At 40.4% G+C, this 18,133-nt stretch overlaps 1 protein-coding gene across 4 annotated transcripts in view; it reads right to left on the bottom strand.

Annotated features, from left to right (window-relative positions):
• LOC139537942 (mucin-2-like) overlaps positions 1 to 18,133 on the bottom strand; it is a 258,502-nt gene that overhangs the window by 231,237 nt on the left and 9,132 nt on the right. For 3 of the 4 annotated variants that reach the window (XR_011667627.1, XR_011667626.1, XM_071339844.1), the window contains exons 2-5: positions 9,225 to 9,421; positions 8,840 to 8,977; positions 7,850 to 7,988; positions 3,371 to 3,545 (exon numbers count right to left, since the gene is read on the bottom strand). Coding sequence is in view for 2 of the 4 variants with exons in the window: in XM_071339844.1 (XP_071195945.1) it covers positions 3,371 to 3,545; positions 7,850 to 7,988; positions 8,840 to 8,977; positions 9,225 to 9,421 (649 nt within the window). In the remaining 2 variants the exon portion in view is untranslated. The remainder of the gene's footprint in view (positions 1 to 3,370; positions 3,546 to 7,849; positions 7,989 to 8,839; positions 8,978 to 9,224; positions 9,422 to 18,133) is intronic. The other variant, XM_071339845.1, reaches the window with a different exon arrangement.

Here is an 18,133-nt window from a genome sequence, read left to right as displayed (position 1 = left end):
ACTACCTGGAAATAAAGATAAACTACCTAGATATAAAGATAAACTACCTAGATATAAAGATAAACTACCTAGATATAAAATAACTAGATATAAAGATCAACTATCTAGATATAAAGATAAAATACCAAGATATAAAGATAAAATACCAAGATATAAAGATAAACTACCTAGATATAAAGATAAACTACCTAGATATAGATATAAACTACCTAGATAAACACAAACTACCTAGATATAAACACAAACTACCTAGATATAAAGATAAACTACCTAGATATAAACTACCAAGATATAAAGATAAACTACCTAGATTTAAAGATAAACTACCTAGATATAAACTACCTAGATATAAAGATAAACTACCTAGATATAAACTACCTAGATATAAACTACCAAGATATAAAGATAAACTACCAAGATATAAAGATAAACTACCTAGATATAAACTACCTAGATATAAAGATAAACTACCTAGATATAAAGATAAACTACCTAGATATAAACTACCAAGATATAAAGATAAACTACCTAGATTTAAAGATAAACTACCTAGATATAAACTACCTAGATATAAAGATAAACTACCTAGATATAAACTACCTAGATATAAACTACCAAGATATAAAGATAAACTACCAAGATATAAAGATAAACTACCTAGATATAAACTACCTAGATATAGATATAAACTACCTAGATAAACACAAACTACCTAGATATAAACACAAACTACCTAGATATAAAGATAAACTACCTAGATATAAACTACCAAGATATAAAGATAAACTACCTAGATTTAAAGATAAACTACCTAGATATAAACTACCTAGATATAAAGATAAACTACCTAGATATAAACTACCTAGATATAAACTACCAAGATATAAAGATAAACTACCAAGATATAAAGATAAACTACCTAGATATAAACTACCTAGATATAAAGATAAACTACCTAGATATAAACTACCTAGATATAAACTACCAGATATAAAGATAAACTACCAAGATATAAAGATAAACTACCTAGATATAAACTACCTAGATATAAAGATAAACTACCTAGATATAAAGATAAACTACCTAGATATAAAGATAAACTACCTAGATATAAAGATAAACTACCAAGATATAAAGATAAACTACCTCGATATAAACTAACTAGATATAAATATAAACCACCTGGATATAAAGATAAACTACCTAGATATAAAGATAAACGACCAAGATATAAAAATATACTACCTAGATATAAAGATAAACTACCTAGATATAAAGATAAACTACCTAGATATAAACTACCTCGATATAAAGATAAACTACCTAGATATAAAGATAAACTACCTAGATATAAAGATAAACTACCTAGATATAAACTACCTAGATATAAACTACCTAGATATAAAGATAAACCACCTGGATATAAAGATAATCTACCTAGATATAAAGATAAACTACCTAGATCTAAACAACCTAGATATAAAGATAAACTACCTCGATATAAAGATATACTACCTGGATAAAAAGATAAACTACCTAGATATAAAGATAAACTACCTAGATATAAACTACCTAGATATAAAGATATACTACCTAGATATAAAATACCTAGATATAAAGATAAACTACCTGGAAATAAAGATAAACTACCTAGATATAAAGATAAACTACCTAGATATAAAGATAAACTACCTAGATATAAAGATAAACTACCTAGATATAAAATAACTAGATATAAAGATCAACTATCTAGATATAAAGATAAAATACCAAGATATAAAGATAAAATACCAAGATATAAAGATAAACTACCTAGATATAAAGATAAACTACCTAGATATAGATATAAACTACCTAGATAAACACAAACTACCTAGATATAAACACAAACTACCTAGATATAAAGATAAACTACCTAGATATAAACTACCAAGATATAAAGATAAACTACCTAGATTTAAAGATAAACTACCTAGATATAAACTACCTAGATATAAAGATAAACTACCTAGATATAAACTACCTAGATATAAACTACCAAGATATAAAGATAAACTACCAAGATATAAAGATAAACTACCTAGATATAAACTACCTAGATATAAAGATAAACTACCTAGATATAAAGATAAACTACCTAGATATAAAGATAAACTACCTAGATATAAAGATAAACTACCTAGATATAAACTACCTAGATATAAACTACCAAGATATAAATATAAACTACCTAAATATAAAGATAAACTACCTAGATATAAAGATAAACTACCTAGATATAAACTACCTAGATATAAAGATAAATTACCTAGAAATAAACTACCTAGATATAAAGATAAACTACCTAGATATAAACTACCTAGATATAAAGATAAACTACCTAGATATAAAAATATACTACCTAGATATAAAGATAAACTACTTAGATATAAACTACCTAGATATAAACTACCTAGATATAAAGATAAACTACCTAGATATAAACTACCTAGATATAAAGATAAACTACCTAGATATAAAGATAAACTACCTAGATATAAAGATAAACTACCTAGATATAAACTACCTAGATATAAAGATAAACTACCTAGATATAAAGATAAACTACCTAGATATAAAGATAAACTACCTAGACATAAACTACCTAGATATAAAGATAAACTACATAGATATAAAGATAAAACTAGAGAGAAACATCATTCTTTGGGGATGCTTTTCTGCAAAGGGGACAGGACGACTGCACTGTATTGAGTGGAGGATGGATGGGGCCATGTATCACGAGATCTTGGCCAACAACCTCTTTCCCTCAGTAAGAGCATTGAAGATGGGTCGTGGCTGGGTCTTCCAGCATGACAACGACACGAAACACACAGCCAGGGCAACTAAGGAGTGGCTCCGTAAGAAGCATCTCAAGGTCCTGGAGTGGCCTAGCCAGTCTCCAGACCTGAACCCAATACAAAATCTTTGGAGGGAGCTGAAAGTCCGTATTGCCCAGCGACAGCCCCGAAACCTGAAGGATCTGGAGAAGGTCTGTATGGAGGAGTGGGCCAAAATCCCTGCTGCAGTGTGTGCAAACCTGGTCAAGAACTACAGGAAACGTATGATCTCTGTAGTTGCAAACAAAGGTTTCTGTACCAAATATTAAGTTCTGCTTTTCTGATGTATCAAATACTTATGTCATGCAATAAAATGCAAATTAATTACTTAAAAATCATACAATGTGATTTTCTGGATTTTTGTTTTAGATTCCGTCTCTCACAATTGAAGTGTACCTAAGATAAAAATTACAGACCTCTACATGCTTTGTAAGTAGGAAAACCTGCAAAATCGGCAGTGTATCAAATACTTTTTCTCCCCACTGTATATGTACCTCCCACTGCAAACTGAACAGGCAGTTTGCAGAGTGTATCGTTTGAGGTCCTGTTAGATTGAGATCCGTTTGTGTAGGAGAGAGAGATGGACTGAGTCGGGAAATCCTCCATCACCATCTGAACTGCATATGTTCCAGTGGTATTACTGTTGCCCCAAAATGACAAGGTGCAGTTCTGAGGGAGACAAGATAAAAACAAGATTAAAGGGGCAATCTGTTATTGCTATGTCCATTTTTTTACTTTTAAATCATCAATTTAAACCTATAGATTCTTGACGGATATAACTTCCAAATGCCTTATGATCTTAGTTCAACTGTCGTAACAATACATTTACAGGAAAGTTGCTATCAGAATGTGAGCCTTCTGCTAGCTGGTTCTCCTATCAGAATGGAAGCCTTCTGCTAGCTGGTTTTCCTATCAGAATGGAAGCCTTCTGCTAGCTGGTTCTCCTATCAGAATGGAAGCCTTCTGCTAGCTGGTTCTCCTATCAGAATGGAAGGCTTCTGCTAGCTGGTTCTCCTATCAGAATGTAAGCCTTCTGCTAGCTGGTTCTCCTATCAGAATGTGAGCCTTCTGCTAGCTGGTTCTCCTATCAGAATGTAAGCATTCTGCTAGCTGGTTCTCCTATCAGAATGGAAGCCTTCTGCTAGCTGGTTCTCCTATCAGAATGGAAGCCTTCTGCTAGCTGGTTCTCCTATCAGAATGGAAGCCTGCTGCTAGCTGGTTCTCCTATCAGAATGGAAGCCTTCTGCTAGCTGGTTCTCCTATCAGAATATGAGCCTGCTGCTAGCTGGTTCTCCTATCATAATATGATCCTGCTGCTAGCTGGTTCTCCTATCAGAATATGAGCCTGCTGCTAGCTGGTTCTCTGCTGTTAGTAATGGGGAAGTAGCTAGATAACCTTTGCTGCATCTGAAATAAAGTGTTTTCATCACCAAATATAAACCACTAATGGAAAAAAATACTTGAATTTAACATGACTATGTGAAGTTAAGTGAAATATGACAGCAATTGTTTTAAGTTATGCCCCAACCAATCCTTGACTTTCCCTAAATAATTGTTATTTAATTAACACACATATGTTAGAATTTTGATATCACAAACATTTTTAGGAAGACAATTCTTATTTTTTTTTATATATTTTTTTTAATTATCCTTTTTTCCAAGAAGAACCACCTCGTCACTCCAGAAGTGAGCACACGGCAGCAGACATAGTAACATAAACTAATGAAAATGCTGCTGTTATCTTTGAAATATATATTTTTTGGTATTCTAATGTCACCCAAGACCTTCATTTAACACATCCTAATAATTATTTTTCAGATAAAATATTGACGGGTTGGCTGTCAATTTCACGGAAATTATGCGCTTATCGTAGATGGCTCGTTTAAGCTCGTTGTAGCTTGTTATAAATACCATGTCTTGTTTGATGATGATGATGAAAATAATGATGAAAATAATCATGACCTCTAAACCTTCAAGCTGCATACTGGACCCTATTCCAACTAAACTACTGAAAGAGCTGCTTCCTGTGCTTGGCCCTCCTATGTTGAACATAATAAACGGCTCTCTATCCACCGGATGTGTACCAAACTCACTAAAAGTGGTAGTAACAAAGCCTCTCTTGAAAAAGCCAAACCTTGACCCAGAAAATATAAAAAACTATCGGCCTATATCGAATCTTCCATTCCTCTTAAAAAAAAATGAAAAAGCTGTTGCGCATCAACTCACTGCCTTCCTGAAGACAAACAATGTGTACGAAATGCTTCGGTCTGGTTTTAGACCCCATCATAGCACTGAGACTGCACTTGTGAAGGTGGTAAATTACCTTTTAATGGCGTCAGACAGAGGCTCTGCATCTGTCCTCGTGCTCCTAGACCTTAGTGCTGCCTTTGAAACCATCGATCACCACATTCTTTTGGAGAGATTGGAAACCCAAATTGGTCTACACGGACAAGTTCTGGCCTGGTTTAGATCTTATCTGTCTGAAAGATATCAGTTTGTCTCTGTGAATGGTTTGTCATCTGACAAATCAACTGTACATTTCGGTGTTCCTCAAGGTTCCGTTTTAGGACCACTATTGTTTTCACTATATATTTTACCTCTTGGGGATGTCATTCGAAAACATAATGTTAACTTTCACTGCTATGCGGATGACACACAGCTGTACATTTCAATGAAACATGGTGTTGCCCCAAAATTGCCCTCGCTAGAAGCCTGTGATTCAGAAATAAGGAAGTGGATGGCTGCAAACTTTCTACTTTTAAACTCGGACAAAACAGAGATGCTTGTTCCAGGTCCCAAGAAACAAAGAGATCTTCTGTTGAATCTGACAATTAATCTTGATGGTTTTAAAGTCGTCTCAAATAAAACTGTGGACCTCGGCGTTACTCTGGACCCTGATCTCTCTTTTGACGAACATATCAAGACTGTTTCAAGGACAGCTTTTTTCCATCTATGTAACATTGCTGCCTTGGCATGTTAAATGACAGTAACCTGCTTTGGCCAGCTGGTTGGTGCCTTGGCATGTTACATGACAGTAATCTGCTTTGGCCAGCTGGTTGGTGCCTTGGCATGTTACATGGCAGTAACCTACTTGGCCAGCTGGTTGGTGCCTTGGCATGTTACATGGCAGTAACCTACTTGGCCAGCTGGTTGGTGCCTTGGCATGTTACATGGCAGTAACCTACTTGGCCAGCTGGTTGGTGCCTTGGCATGTTACATGACAGTAATCTACTTTGGCCAGCTGGTTGCTGCCTTGGTATGTTAAATGACAGTAACCTACTTGGCCAGCTGGTTGGTGCCTTGGCATGTTACATGGCAGTAATCTACTTTGACCAGCTGGTTGGTGCCTTGGCATGTTAAATGACAGTAACCTACTTGGCCAGCTGGTTGGTGCCTTGGCATGTTACATGGCAGTAATCTACTTTGGCCAGCTGGTTGGTGCCTTGACATGTTACATGGCAGTAACCTACTTGGCCAGCTGGTTGGTGCCTTGGCATGTTACATGGCAGTAACCTACTTGGCCAGCTGGTTGGTGCCTTGGCATGTTACATGACAGTAATCTACTTTGGCCAGCTGGTTGGTGCCTTGGCATGTTACATGACAGTAATCTACTTTGGCCAGCTGGTTGGAGCCTTGGCATGTTACATGGCAGTAACCTACTTTGGCCAGCTGGTTGGAGCCTTGGCATGTTACATGGCAGTAATCTACTTTGGCCAGCTGGTTGGTGCCGTGGCATGTTAAATGACAGTAACCTGCCTTGGCCAGCTGGTTGGTACCTTGGCATGTTACATGACAGTAATCTACTTTGGCCAGCTGGTTGGTGCCTTGGCATGTTACATGACAGTAATCTACTTTGGCCAGCTGGTTGGAGCCTTGGCATGTTACATGGCAGTAACCTACTTTGGCCAGCTGGTCTCTGCCTTGGCATGTTACATGGCAGTAATCTACTTGGCCAGCTGGTTGCTGCCTTGGCATGTTAAATGACAGTAACCTACTTGGCCAGCTGGTTGGTGCCTTGGCATGTTACATGACAGTAATCTACTTTGGCCAGCTGGTTGGAGCCTTGGCATGTTACATGACAGTAATCTACTTTGGCCAGCTGGTTGGTGCCTTGGCATGTTACATGACAGTAATCTACTTTGGCCAGCTGGTTGGTGCCTTGACATGTTACATGGCAGTAACCTACTTGGCCAGCTGGTTGGTGCCTTGGCATGTTACATGGCAGTAACCTACTTTGGCCAGCTGGTTGGAGCCTTGGCATGTTACATGGCAGTAATCTACTTTGGCCAGCTGGTTGGTGCCGTGGCATGTTAAATGACAGTAACCTGCCTTGGCCAGCTGGTTGGTGCCTTGGCATGTTACATGACAGTAATCTACTTTGGCCAGCTGGTTGGTGCCTTGGCATGTTACATGACAGTAATCTACTTTGGCCAGCTGGTTGGTGCCTTGACATGTTACATGGCAGTAATCTACTTTGGCCAGCTGGTTGGTGCCTTGACATGTTAAATGGCAGTAATCTACTTTGGCCAGCTGGTTGCTGCCTTGGCATGTTAAATGACAGTAACCTGCCTTGGCCAGCTGGTTGGTGCCTTGACATGTTAAATGACAGTAACCTGCCTTGGCCAGCTGGTTGGTGCCTTGGCATGTTACATGGCAGTAATCTACTTTGGCCAGCTGGTTGCTGCCTTGACATGTTAAATGGCAGTAATCTACTTTGGCCAGCTGGTTGCTGCCTTGGCATGTTACATGGCAGTAATCTACTTTGGCCAGCTGGTTGCTGCCTTGGCATGTTAAATGACAGTAACCTACTTGGCCAGCTGGTTGGTGCCTTGGCATGTTACATGGCAGTAACCTACTTGGCCAGCTGGTTGGTGCCTTGGCATGTTACATGACAGTAACCTACTTGGCCAGCTGGTTGCTGCCTTCATCATCATAGTCCATTGTTGACTGTGTTGTTTTACTTGGATACTAACCTCTTGTAGAGTGAAGTCATTAGGAAGGTTACTTGATTTGACACACTCCTCCGTTGGTACTGCATATCTGCATCTGACCTTATCCTCATCTGGATCAAATGACAACAGGTTGAAATCTCTTTGACAATTAGCAGGTACACTGAGAGAGAGAGAGAGAGAGAGAGAGACAGAGAGAGACAGAGAGAGACAGAGAGAGACAGAGAGAGACAGAGACAGAGACAGAGAGAGAGAGAGAGAGAGAGAGAGAGAGAGAGAGAGAGAGAGAGAGAGAGAGAGAGAGAGAGAGAGAGAAAGAGAGAGAGAGAGAGAGAGAGAGACAGAGAGACAGCGAGACAGAGAGGGACAGAGAGAGAGAGACAGAGAGGGACAGAGAGAGAGAGGGACAGAGAGACAGAGAGAGACAGAGAGAGACAGAGAGAGACAGAGAGAGACAGAGAGAGACAGAGAGAGACAGATAGAGACAGATAGAGACAGAGAGAGACAGATAGAGACAGATAGAGACAGAGAGAGACAGATAGACAGAGAGAGACAGAGAGACAGCGAGACAGAGAGGGACAGAGAGAGAGAGACAGAGAGGGACAGAGAGAGAGAGACAGAGAGGGACAGAGAGAGAGAGAGAGGGACAGAGAGAGAGAGAGAGAGAGAGAGAGAGAGAGAGAGAGAGAGAGAGAGAGAGAGAGAGAGAGAGAGAGAGAGAGAGAGAGAGAGAGAGACACAGAGAGACACAGAGAGACAGAGAGACACAGAGAGACAGAGAGAGACAGAGAGAGAAAGAGAGAGACAGAGAGAGACAGAGAGAGACAGAGAGAGAGAGAGAGAGAGAGAGAGAGAGAGAGAGAGAGAGAGAGAGAGAGACAGAGAGACAGAGAGACAGAGTATTATTTCTGTGTTTCAGACCTGTTTTCTATTGACTGAATACAACACACAGATTTATAAAATCACTTGTTCATTAAAGTAAATCACTTAACACTGATAAGTAGGAGTATTTACCGCATCAGAGGTACGACAGTGGTCTGTGGAGATCGGTTGACTGACCCCGTGTCAGACCTGACCCCAAGATCCACATGAGTCAACAGCCTCCAATCTAAAACAGAATTATTATTGACTATCCAGTTGAAGCCATCCAATCTGTAATGATAAAGAGACAAAGGTGAAAGGTGAGTTCCAAAAACACATCCTAAACCCTGTTGTTGTCATGGTGTTCATCATGTACAATACTGTGTGTTAACTAATGTGTGTTTTCTCCTTCCTGTTGTAATGGGACATGTTGGACATATTGTCTATAACTGGTAACCAGGATGCAGTAACTAATCTGTTCCCTGTTACTACAAATCAGGTAACGGATGGAAGATTTGAATATAAAAGAAACACTCACCGCAGATCAAAACTCTGTGTGTTATCGGAGACCTGTCTAGTCATGACTCCTTCTATCTGACACCAACCCTCAGATATCCCCTGGTCCACTATCTTAAGCACTAGACTGGTCTCATTCCCACAGTCCCCACTGACACACAACCAGGTATCAGTTAGACATACGGGAGAGTGGAAGGCTGCCTTGTAACAAAGGTCCACCTGCAACGACACACTTCATTAAACCACCACTTCAGACACATTGCTAGACTGCTGTCTTTAACAAGTGTGCAACAAAGACAAATGTTTTCTTTGGTAAGGAGGGTAAGAGAACCAGGAGGAGCAAGGCATTCTTCATATAACTAAATGCCTTTATCATTATGGTACGTTCAATAGTACAGAACATTCTAAACTCTGATGCATTTCAGCATTTGTCAGGGATTACAATGATTCAACAAGCTTTCTGTAGAGAACAGACCATGTTACATCAAAGCCTGATTGGAGAGGGAGTGGTTAGGGACAACATAATCATTGGTGGACAAAGCTTGGTTATCAACAACAGGCAAAATCAACTCAAAACAACACTTAGGTATCAACAGTAGATATTATCATTTCAAAACAAAACCTAGTTATCAACAATAGATAATATCAATTCCAAATTGTGAAGTAGATATATACAGTGGGGCAAAAAAGTATTTAGTCAGCCACCAATTGTGCAAGTTCTCCCACTTAAAAAGATTAGAGAGGCCTGTAATTTTCATCATAGGTACACTTCAACTATGACAGACAAAATGAAAAAAGAAAATCCAGAAAATCCCATTGTAGGATTTTTAATGAATTTATTTGCAAATTATGGTGGAAAATAAGTATTTGGTCACCTACAAACAGGCAAGATTTCTGGCATTTTTGCGCCATGTAAAAAAAACAGGATTTGTAGCTCTAAATATGCACATTTTCAAACAAAACATAAATGATGTTATAAGACTGTCATCTGATGAAGTTGTTCAAAGGTTAGTGATTAATTCTATCTCTATTTGTGGGTTTTGTGAAAGCTATCTTTGCGGTGAAAAAATGGCGTTGTGTTTTGGGCTATTGTGGTGAGCTAACATAAATATATGTTGTGTTTTCGCTGTAAAACATTTAAAAAATCGGACATGTTGGCTGGATTCACAAGATGTTTATCTTTCATTATGTGTACAACATGTATTTTTCATAAATGTTTTATGATGAGTATTTCTGTATTTCACGTTGCTCTCTGTAATTATTCCGGCTGTTTTGGAGCCATTTATGATCATGGCGCCAATGTAAAACCAGGATTTGTAGCTATAAATATGCACATTTTTGAACAAAACATAAATGTATTGTATAACATGATGTTATAAGACAGTCATCTGATGAAGTTGTTCAAAGGTTAGTGATTATTTTTATCTCTATTTGTGGGTTTTGTGAAAGCTATCTTTGCTGTGAAAAAATAGCGGTGTGTTTTTGGATATGGTGGTGAGCTAACGTAAATATATGTTGTGTTTTCGCTGTAAACATTTTAAAAATCGGACATGTTGGCTGGATTCACAAGATGTTTATCTTTCATTTGCTGTATTGGACTTGTGATTTCATGATATTTATATGCTATTATTTACTTGTGGCGCTATGCTAGGCTATGCTAGTCAGCGTTTCTGATGAGAAGGATCCCGGATCCGGGAGGGTGATTGGGTAGAGGTTTTAAAGTAACATGGACACTTACCAAGCTGCATTTTGGACCGATCTTTCATATTCCTCGTCAGAAGAAGAAGAAAATCGTTACAAGTTTACTGGTAAATGCTGGTAGTTTACTGGTAAATGTCGGTAGTTTACTGGTAAATGCTGGTAGTTTACTGGTAAATGCTGGTAGTTTACTGGTAAATGCTGGTAGTTTACTGGTAAATGTTGGTAGTTTACTGGTAAATGTTGGTAGTTTACTGGTAAATGCTAGTAGTTTACTGGTAAATGCTGGTAGTTTACTGGTAAATGTTGGTAGTTTACTGGTAAATGCTGGTAGTTTACTGGTAAATGCTGGTAGTTTACTGGTAAATGCTGGTAGTTTACTGGTAAATGTTGGTAGTTTACTGGTAAATGTTGGTAGTTTACTGGTAAATGCTGGTAGTTTACTGGTAAATGCGGGTAGTTTACTGGTAAATGCTGGTAGTTTACTGGTAAATGCTGGTAGTTTACTGGTAAATGCTGGAAGTTTACTGGTAAATGTTGGTAGTTTACTGGTAAATGTTGGTAGTTTACTGGTAAATGTTGGTAGTTTACTGGTAAATGTTGGTAGTTTACCGATAAATGTTGGTAGTTTACCGGTAAATGTTGGTAGTTTACAGGTAAATGTTGGTAGTTTTCTGGTAAATGCTGGTAGTTTACTGGTAAATGCTGGTAGTTTACTGGCAAATGTTGGTAGTTTACTCGTAAATGCTGGTAGTTTACTGGTAAATGCTGGTAGTTTACTGGTAAATGCTGGTAGTTTACTGGCAAATGTTGGTAGTTTACTGGTAAATGTTGGTAGTTTGCTGGTGAATGCTGGTAGTTTACTGGTAAATGCTGGTAGTTTACTGGTAAATGCTGGTAGTTTACTGGTAAATGCTGGTAGTTTACTGGCAAATGTTGGTAGTTTACTGGTAAATGTTGGTAGTTTGCTGGTAAATGCTGGTAGTTTACTGGTAAATGCTGGTAGTTTACTGGTAAATGCTGGTAGTTTACTGGTAAATGCTGGTGGTTTACTGGTAAATGCTGGTAGTTTACTGGTAAATGCTGGTAGTTTGCTGGTAAATGCTGGTAGTTTACTGGTAAATGCTGGTAGTTTACTGGTAAATGCTGGTAGTTTACTGGCAAATGTTGGTAGTTTACTGGTAAATGTTGGTAGTTTGTTGGTAAATGCTGGTAGTTTACTGGTAAATGCTGGTAGTTTACTGGTAAATGCTGGTAGTTTACTGGTAAATGCTGGTAGTTTACTGGTAAATGCTGGTAGTTTACTGGTAAATGCTGGTAGTTTACTGGTACATGCTGGTAGTTTACTGGTAAATGCTGGTAGTTTACTGGTACATGCTGGTAGTTTACTGGTAAATGCTGGTAGTTTACTGGGACATTTACATGAAGAACATATTTTTCAAGATGACAACAAGAACAAATAAACATGTTTTTCAGTTGAAGAAATATTTAGAAATGTGAGTTAAAGATCTGTCTTTTTGTGTCTTTTAATTTTGGTTTTGTACACTTTTTTATAAAATAAATAAATAAATATATATATATTTCACCTTTATTTAACCAGGTAGGCCAGTTGAGAACAAGTTCTCATTTACAACTGTGACCTGGCCAAGATAAAGCAAAGCAGTGCGACAAAAACAACAACACAGTTACACATGAACAAACGTACAGTCAATAACACAATAGAAAAGTCTATATACAGTGTGCGCAAATGAAGTAAAATTAGGGAGGTAAGGCAATAAATAGGCCTTAGTGGCAAAATAATTACAATTTAGCAATTAAACACTGGAGTGATAGATGTGCAGATGATGATGTGCAAGTAGAAATACTGGGGTGCAAAAGAGCAAAAATAAACAACAGTATGGGGATGAGGTAGTGGTTTGGGCTATTTACAGATGGGCTGTGTACAGGTGCTGTGATCTGTGAGCTGCTCTGACAGCGGATGCTTAAATTTAGTGAGGGAGATATAAGACTCCAGCTTCAGTGATTTTTGCAATTCGTTCCAGTCATTGGCAGATGAGAACTGGAAGGAAAGGCGGCCAAAGAGGTGTTGGCTTTGGGGATGACCAGTGAAATATACCTGCTGGGGCGCGTGCTACGGGTGGGTGTTGCTATGGTGACCAGTGAGCTAAGAAAAGGTGGGGCTTTACATAGCAAAGACTTTAGATGACCTGGAGCCAGTGTGTTTAAAGACGAATATGTAGCAAGGGCCCACCAATGAGAGCATACAGGTCGCAGTGGTGGGTAGTATGTGGGGCTTTGGTGACAAAACGGATGGCACTCTGATAGACTACATCCAATTTGCTGAGTAGAGTGTTGGAGGCTATTTTGTAAATTACATCGTTGAAGTCAAGGATTGGTAGGATGGTTAGTTTTACGAGGGTATGTTTGGCAGCATGAGTGATGAAGGCTTTGTTGCGAAATAGGAAGCCGATTCTAGAAAGAATTTTGGATTGGAGATGCTTAATATGAGTCTGGAAGGAGAGTTTACAGTCTAACCAGACACCTAGGTATTTGTAGTTGTCCACATATTCTAAGTAAGAGCCGTCCAGAGTAGTGATGCTAGTCGGGCAGGCGGGTACGGGAAGCAATCGGTTGAAGAGCATGCATTTAGTTTTACTAGCATTTAAAAGCAGTTGGAGGCCACGGAAGGAGTGTTGTATGACATTGAAGCTCGTCTGGAGGTTTGTTAGCACAGTGTCCAAAGAAGGGCCAGATATATACAGAATGGTGTCGTCTGCGTAGAGGTGGATCAGAGAATCACCAGCAGCAAGAGCGACTTCATTGATGTATACAGAGAAAAGAGTTGGCCCGAGAATTGAACCCTGTGTCACCCCCATAGAGACTGCGAGAGGTCCGGACAACAGGCCCTCCGATTTGACACACTGAACTCTGTCTGCGAAGTAGTTGGTGAACCAGGCAAGGCAGTCATTTGAGAAACCAAGGCTATTGAGTCTGCCGATAAGAATGCTGTGATCGAAAGCCTTGGCCAGATCGATGAATACGGCTGCACAGTACTGTCTTTTATCGATGGCGGTTATAATATCGTTTAGGACCTTGAGCTTGATTGAGACCAACTCGGAAACCAGATTGCATAGTGGAGAAGATACGGTGGGATTCAAAATGGTCGGTGATCTGTTTGTTAACTTGGCTTTCGAAGACTTTTTAAAGGCAGGGCAGGATAGATATAGGTCTGTAACATTTTGGGTCTAGAGTTTCTCCCCCTTTGAAGAGAGGGATGACCACGGAAGCTTTCCAATCTTTAGGTATCTCAGACGATACGAAAGAGAGGTTGAACAGACTAGTAATAGGGGTGGCAACAATTGCAGCGGATAATTTTAGAAAGAGAGGGTCCAGATTGTCTAGGCCAGCTGATTTGTAGGGGTCCAGATTTTGCAGCTCTTTCAGAACATCAGCTATCTGGATTTGGGTGAAGGAGAAGCGGGGGGTGGGGGGGGGGGGGGTTGGGCAAGTAGCTGTGGGGGTTGAAGAGCTGTTGGCCGGGGTAGGGGTAGCCAGGTGGAAAGCATGGCCAGCCGTAGAAAAATGCTTATTGAAATTCTCGATTATCGTAGATTTATCAGTGCTGACAGTGTTTCCTAGCCTCAGTGCAGTGGGCAGCTGAGAGGCAGTGCTCTTATTCTCCATGGACTTTACAGTGTCCCAACACATTTTGTAGTTAGTACTACAGGATGCAAAGTTCTGTTTGAAAAAGCTAGCCTTTGCTTTCCTAACTGACTGTGTATATTGGTTCCTGACTTGCCTGAAAAGTTGCATATCGCGGGGTTTTTTCAATGCTAGTGCAGTACGCCACAAGATGTTTTTGTGCTGATCAAGGGCAGTCAAGTCTGTGGTGAACCACGGGATATATCTGTTCTTAGATCAAAATGTTAAAATGGGGCATGCTTATTTAAGATGGTGAAGAAGGCACTTTTAAAGACCAACCAGGCATTCTCTACTGACGGGATGAGGTCAGTATCCTTCCAGGATACCCGGGCCAGGTCGTTTAGAAAGGCCTGCTCGCTGAAGTGTTTTAGGGAGAGTTTGACAGTGATGAGGGGTGGTCGTTTGACCCCGGACCCATTACGGATGCAGGCAATGAGGCAATGATCGCTGAGATCCTGGTTGAAGACAGTAGAGGTGTATTTAGAGGGCAGGTTGGTCAGGATGATATCTATGAGGGTGCCCGTGTTTACGGATTTATTGATATTTATCATTTGTGTGAGACTGAGGGCATCTAGCTTAGATTGTAGGATGGCCGGGGTGTTAAACATATCCCAGTTTAGGTCACCTAACAGAGCGAACTCTGAAGATAGATGGGGGGCAATCAATTCAATCAATTCACATATGGTGTCCAGGGCAGAGCTGGGAGCTAAGGGGGGTCTATAACAGGCACAGTGAGAGACTTATTTCTGGAAAGGTGTATTTTTAAAAGTAGAAGCTGGAACTGTTTTAGTATTATGACAGAACTCTGCAGGCTGTCTCTGCAGTAGATTGCATCACCACCCCTTTTGGCAGTTCTATCTTGGCGGAAAATGTTGTAGTTGGGGATGGAAATTTCAGAATTTTTGGTGGCCTTCCTAAACCAGGAATCAGACACGGCTAGGACATCCGGGTTGGCGGAGTGTGCTAAAGCGTGGCCCTGTCATGACGTGGCCCTTTCTGGGTATAGATCGTGGCATTCCTTTCTCCCTCTCCAACACCCAGGTTCTGTTATCTCAGGTCGTAAATTCCTGGAGGAGACCCTCTTCCCCCCGGCAGAAAGAGACACATAGAACTTGAGAACTGAACAATGTCCATGTTTTGGAGAATGTGTAAACGGTCGGTGGATAAGCCAGCTACGACCCGGTCCGTTTTGTTTCATGTTTGTGACCTCATGAAAGACAATACAGACACATTACCATAACTCTGTTTATACAGGAGCCTCCGTTATGAGGTTTGCGTCTAATTATTGTAAAAAATAATTGAGTTTGTGAAATGATGTAATCATGTTAATGTGAGAGAATTGTATTCCCTTTAAAGTCACTGGCAGCCCGTTTCTACTGTTCCGAATAAAACCCCAACCTGAAGAAATCCTCTTCAGATCATGCGTACCTCGATCACCGAGGGGGAGAAGGTTTGAGGTTTAGACCACAACAACCTCAGTATAAGCTAAGGTTGTAATGGTTGTTGAATTCCTAGCATTGGCTACACATGTGGAAATGGTTAAACTCTGAGACTATTGATCCTGAATAAGAGCAAATCTTAAATACTAATTACTAGTCTGCAGATAGAAATTATGTCAACCTGGATTGCGAAGACCGACAACCGCCGAAATATCTTTTCTATAAGAACATTTCTGAATGGTACTCTGAAGTATCCATTCTAACTACGAAATACTTCAGGGAAGCAGAGAGAGAGATGCGCAGATTAACTTTCCAACAGAAAAACGGACGATTGCAACAGAGATCACAACGACACACTGAGCGTAAATATATATTGATTGCAATTATTCGCGAATGAATGAGCGTTCATGTGCAAAGGATTAGCATTAATATAATTATCAACTGTGTAGTGTCTCTTTTGTAAGTCCCGCCCATCTCAGTCCACACCCACTTCCCTTTGTCCACCAAGCCGTCATATCGGCTTAGCCCACTAGGGAACCTCCCCTATCATTACCCTGTAACCATACCTACTGTTTGTTTGTTTATGCATTTCTGTGATTATTTATTTATTTAGTAAATAAATGATTAAGACAATTGGTGTATGGATGATTCATAGTAAAGGCTGGGATCATGCAGATAACCAAAAATTTACGACGTTTGGAATGAGACTAAAGTAAAGAATAATTCATTAATTAGAAGACTAGTTGATCAGATATTAAAATATCTGAAGAGTTATGTTAGGAAAATTATAACTTTGTAATCTGAAGATTTTCCTTGGTGCCCCGACTTCCTAGTTAATTACATTTACATGATTAGTTGAATCACTTAATAATATTTACAAAGAATTGATTTGATAAAATACCAGTCTTCAATTTAATGATGCCAAAGACAAGACACGGTGAATAAAACAAACTTAGGGAGGGTGCTTCTGATGTTAACATGCATGAAACCTAGGCTTTTACGGTTACAGAAGTCAACAAATGAGAGCGCCTGTAAGACAAAACAAATGGAAAATGAAAACTGGTTCGGCGATGGCTAGAAGGCTGGTGACGTCGACCGCCGATCGGCGCCCGAACAAGGAGAGGGACCAACTTCTACCAAAGTTGTGACAGTACCCCCCCCCCCCCCCCATGACGCACGGCTCCAGCCGTGCGCTGACACCAACCTTGGGGTGCCGACACCAACCCGACACAGAAGTCAACAAATGAGAGCGCCTGTAATGCTTCTGTGTGTAGCTGGTGCGATGAGTAAGGCGCAGGACAGCACATATGAGTAAAGAAAGCAATTTACTCAATATAAACACAATACATGTAATATAAATACAAGGCCACACAATACGGACCGCAATACAATAAACAATTACTCACAAACAAACATGGGGGAACAGAGGGTTAAATAATGAACAAGTAATTGGGGAATTGAAACCAGGTGTGTAAGACAAAGACAAAACGACTGGAAAATGAAAACTGGATCGGCGATGGCTAGAAGGCCGGTGACGTCGACCGCCGAACGCCGCCCGAACAAGGAGAGGGACAAACTTCTACCAAAGTCGTGACAGTAACCCCCCCCTCCATGACGTGCGGCTCCAGCAGTGCGCCGACACCATCCTCGGGGTGCCGACACCAACCGGACACCAACCTTAGCGCGCCGACACCAACCCATCCCACTCCACGAGGTACTGAAGGCCCCTCGCCCGACACCTCGAGTCCAGGATGGCTCGAACAGCATACGCCTGGGCCCCCTCGATGTCCAGAGGGGGCGGAGGAACCTCCCGCACCTCAGACTCCTAGAGTGGACCAGCCACCACCGGCCTGAGGAGAGACACATGGAACGACGGATAAATTCGGTAATCTGTAACCTGTAGCATACCTCGTTAAGTCTCCTCAGGACTGTGAATGGCCCCACAAACCGCGGTCCCAGTTTCCGGCAGGGCAGGAGGAGGGGCATGTTTCAGGTCGAGAGCCAGACCCCGCCTCACTGCGGAGGCGGTCGGCGCTCGCCTTCTGCCGCCTCATGGCCCGTTGCAGGTGCAAATGTGCGGCGTCCCGGGTCT

The sequence above is a fragment of the Salvelinus alpinus genome, chromosome 13, assembly GCF_045679555.1.
Source record: "Salvelinus alpinus chromosome 13, SLU_Salpinus.1, whole genome shotgun sequence".
NCBI classification, from domain to species: domain Eukaryota; kingdom Metazoa; phylum Chordata; class Actinopteri; order Salmoniformes; family Salmonidae; genus Salvelinus; species Salvelinus alpinus.
This window is presented reverse-complemented; position numbering and strand designations above follow the sequence as displayed.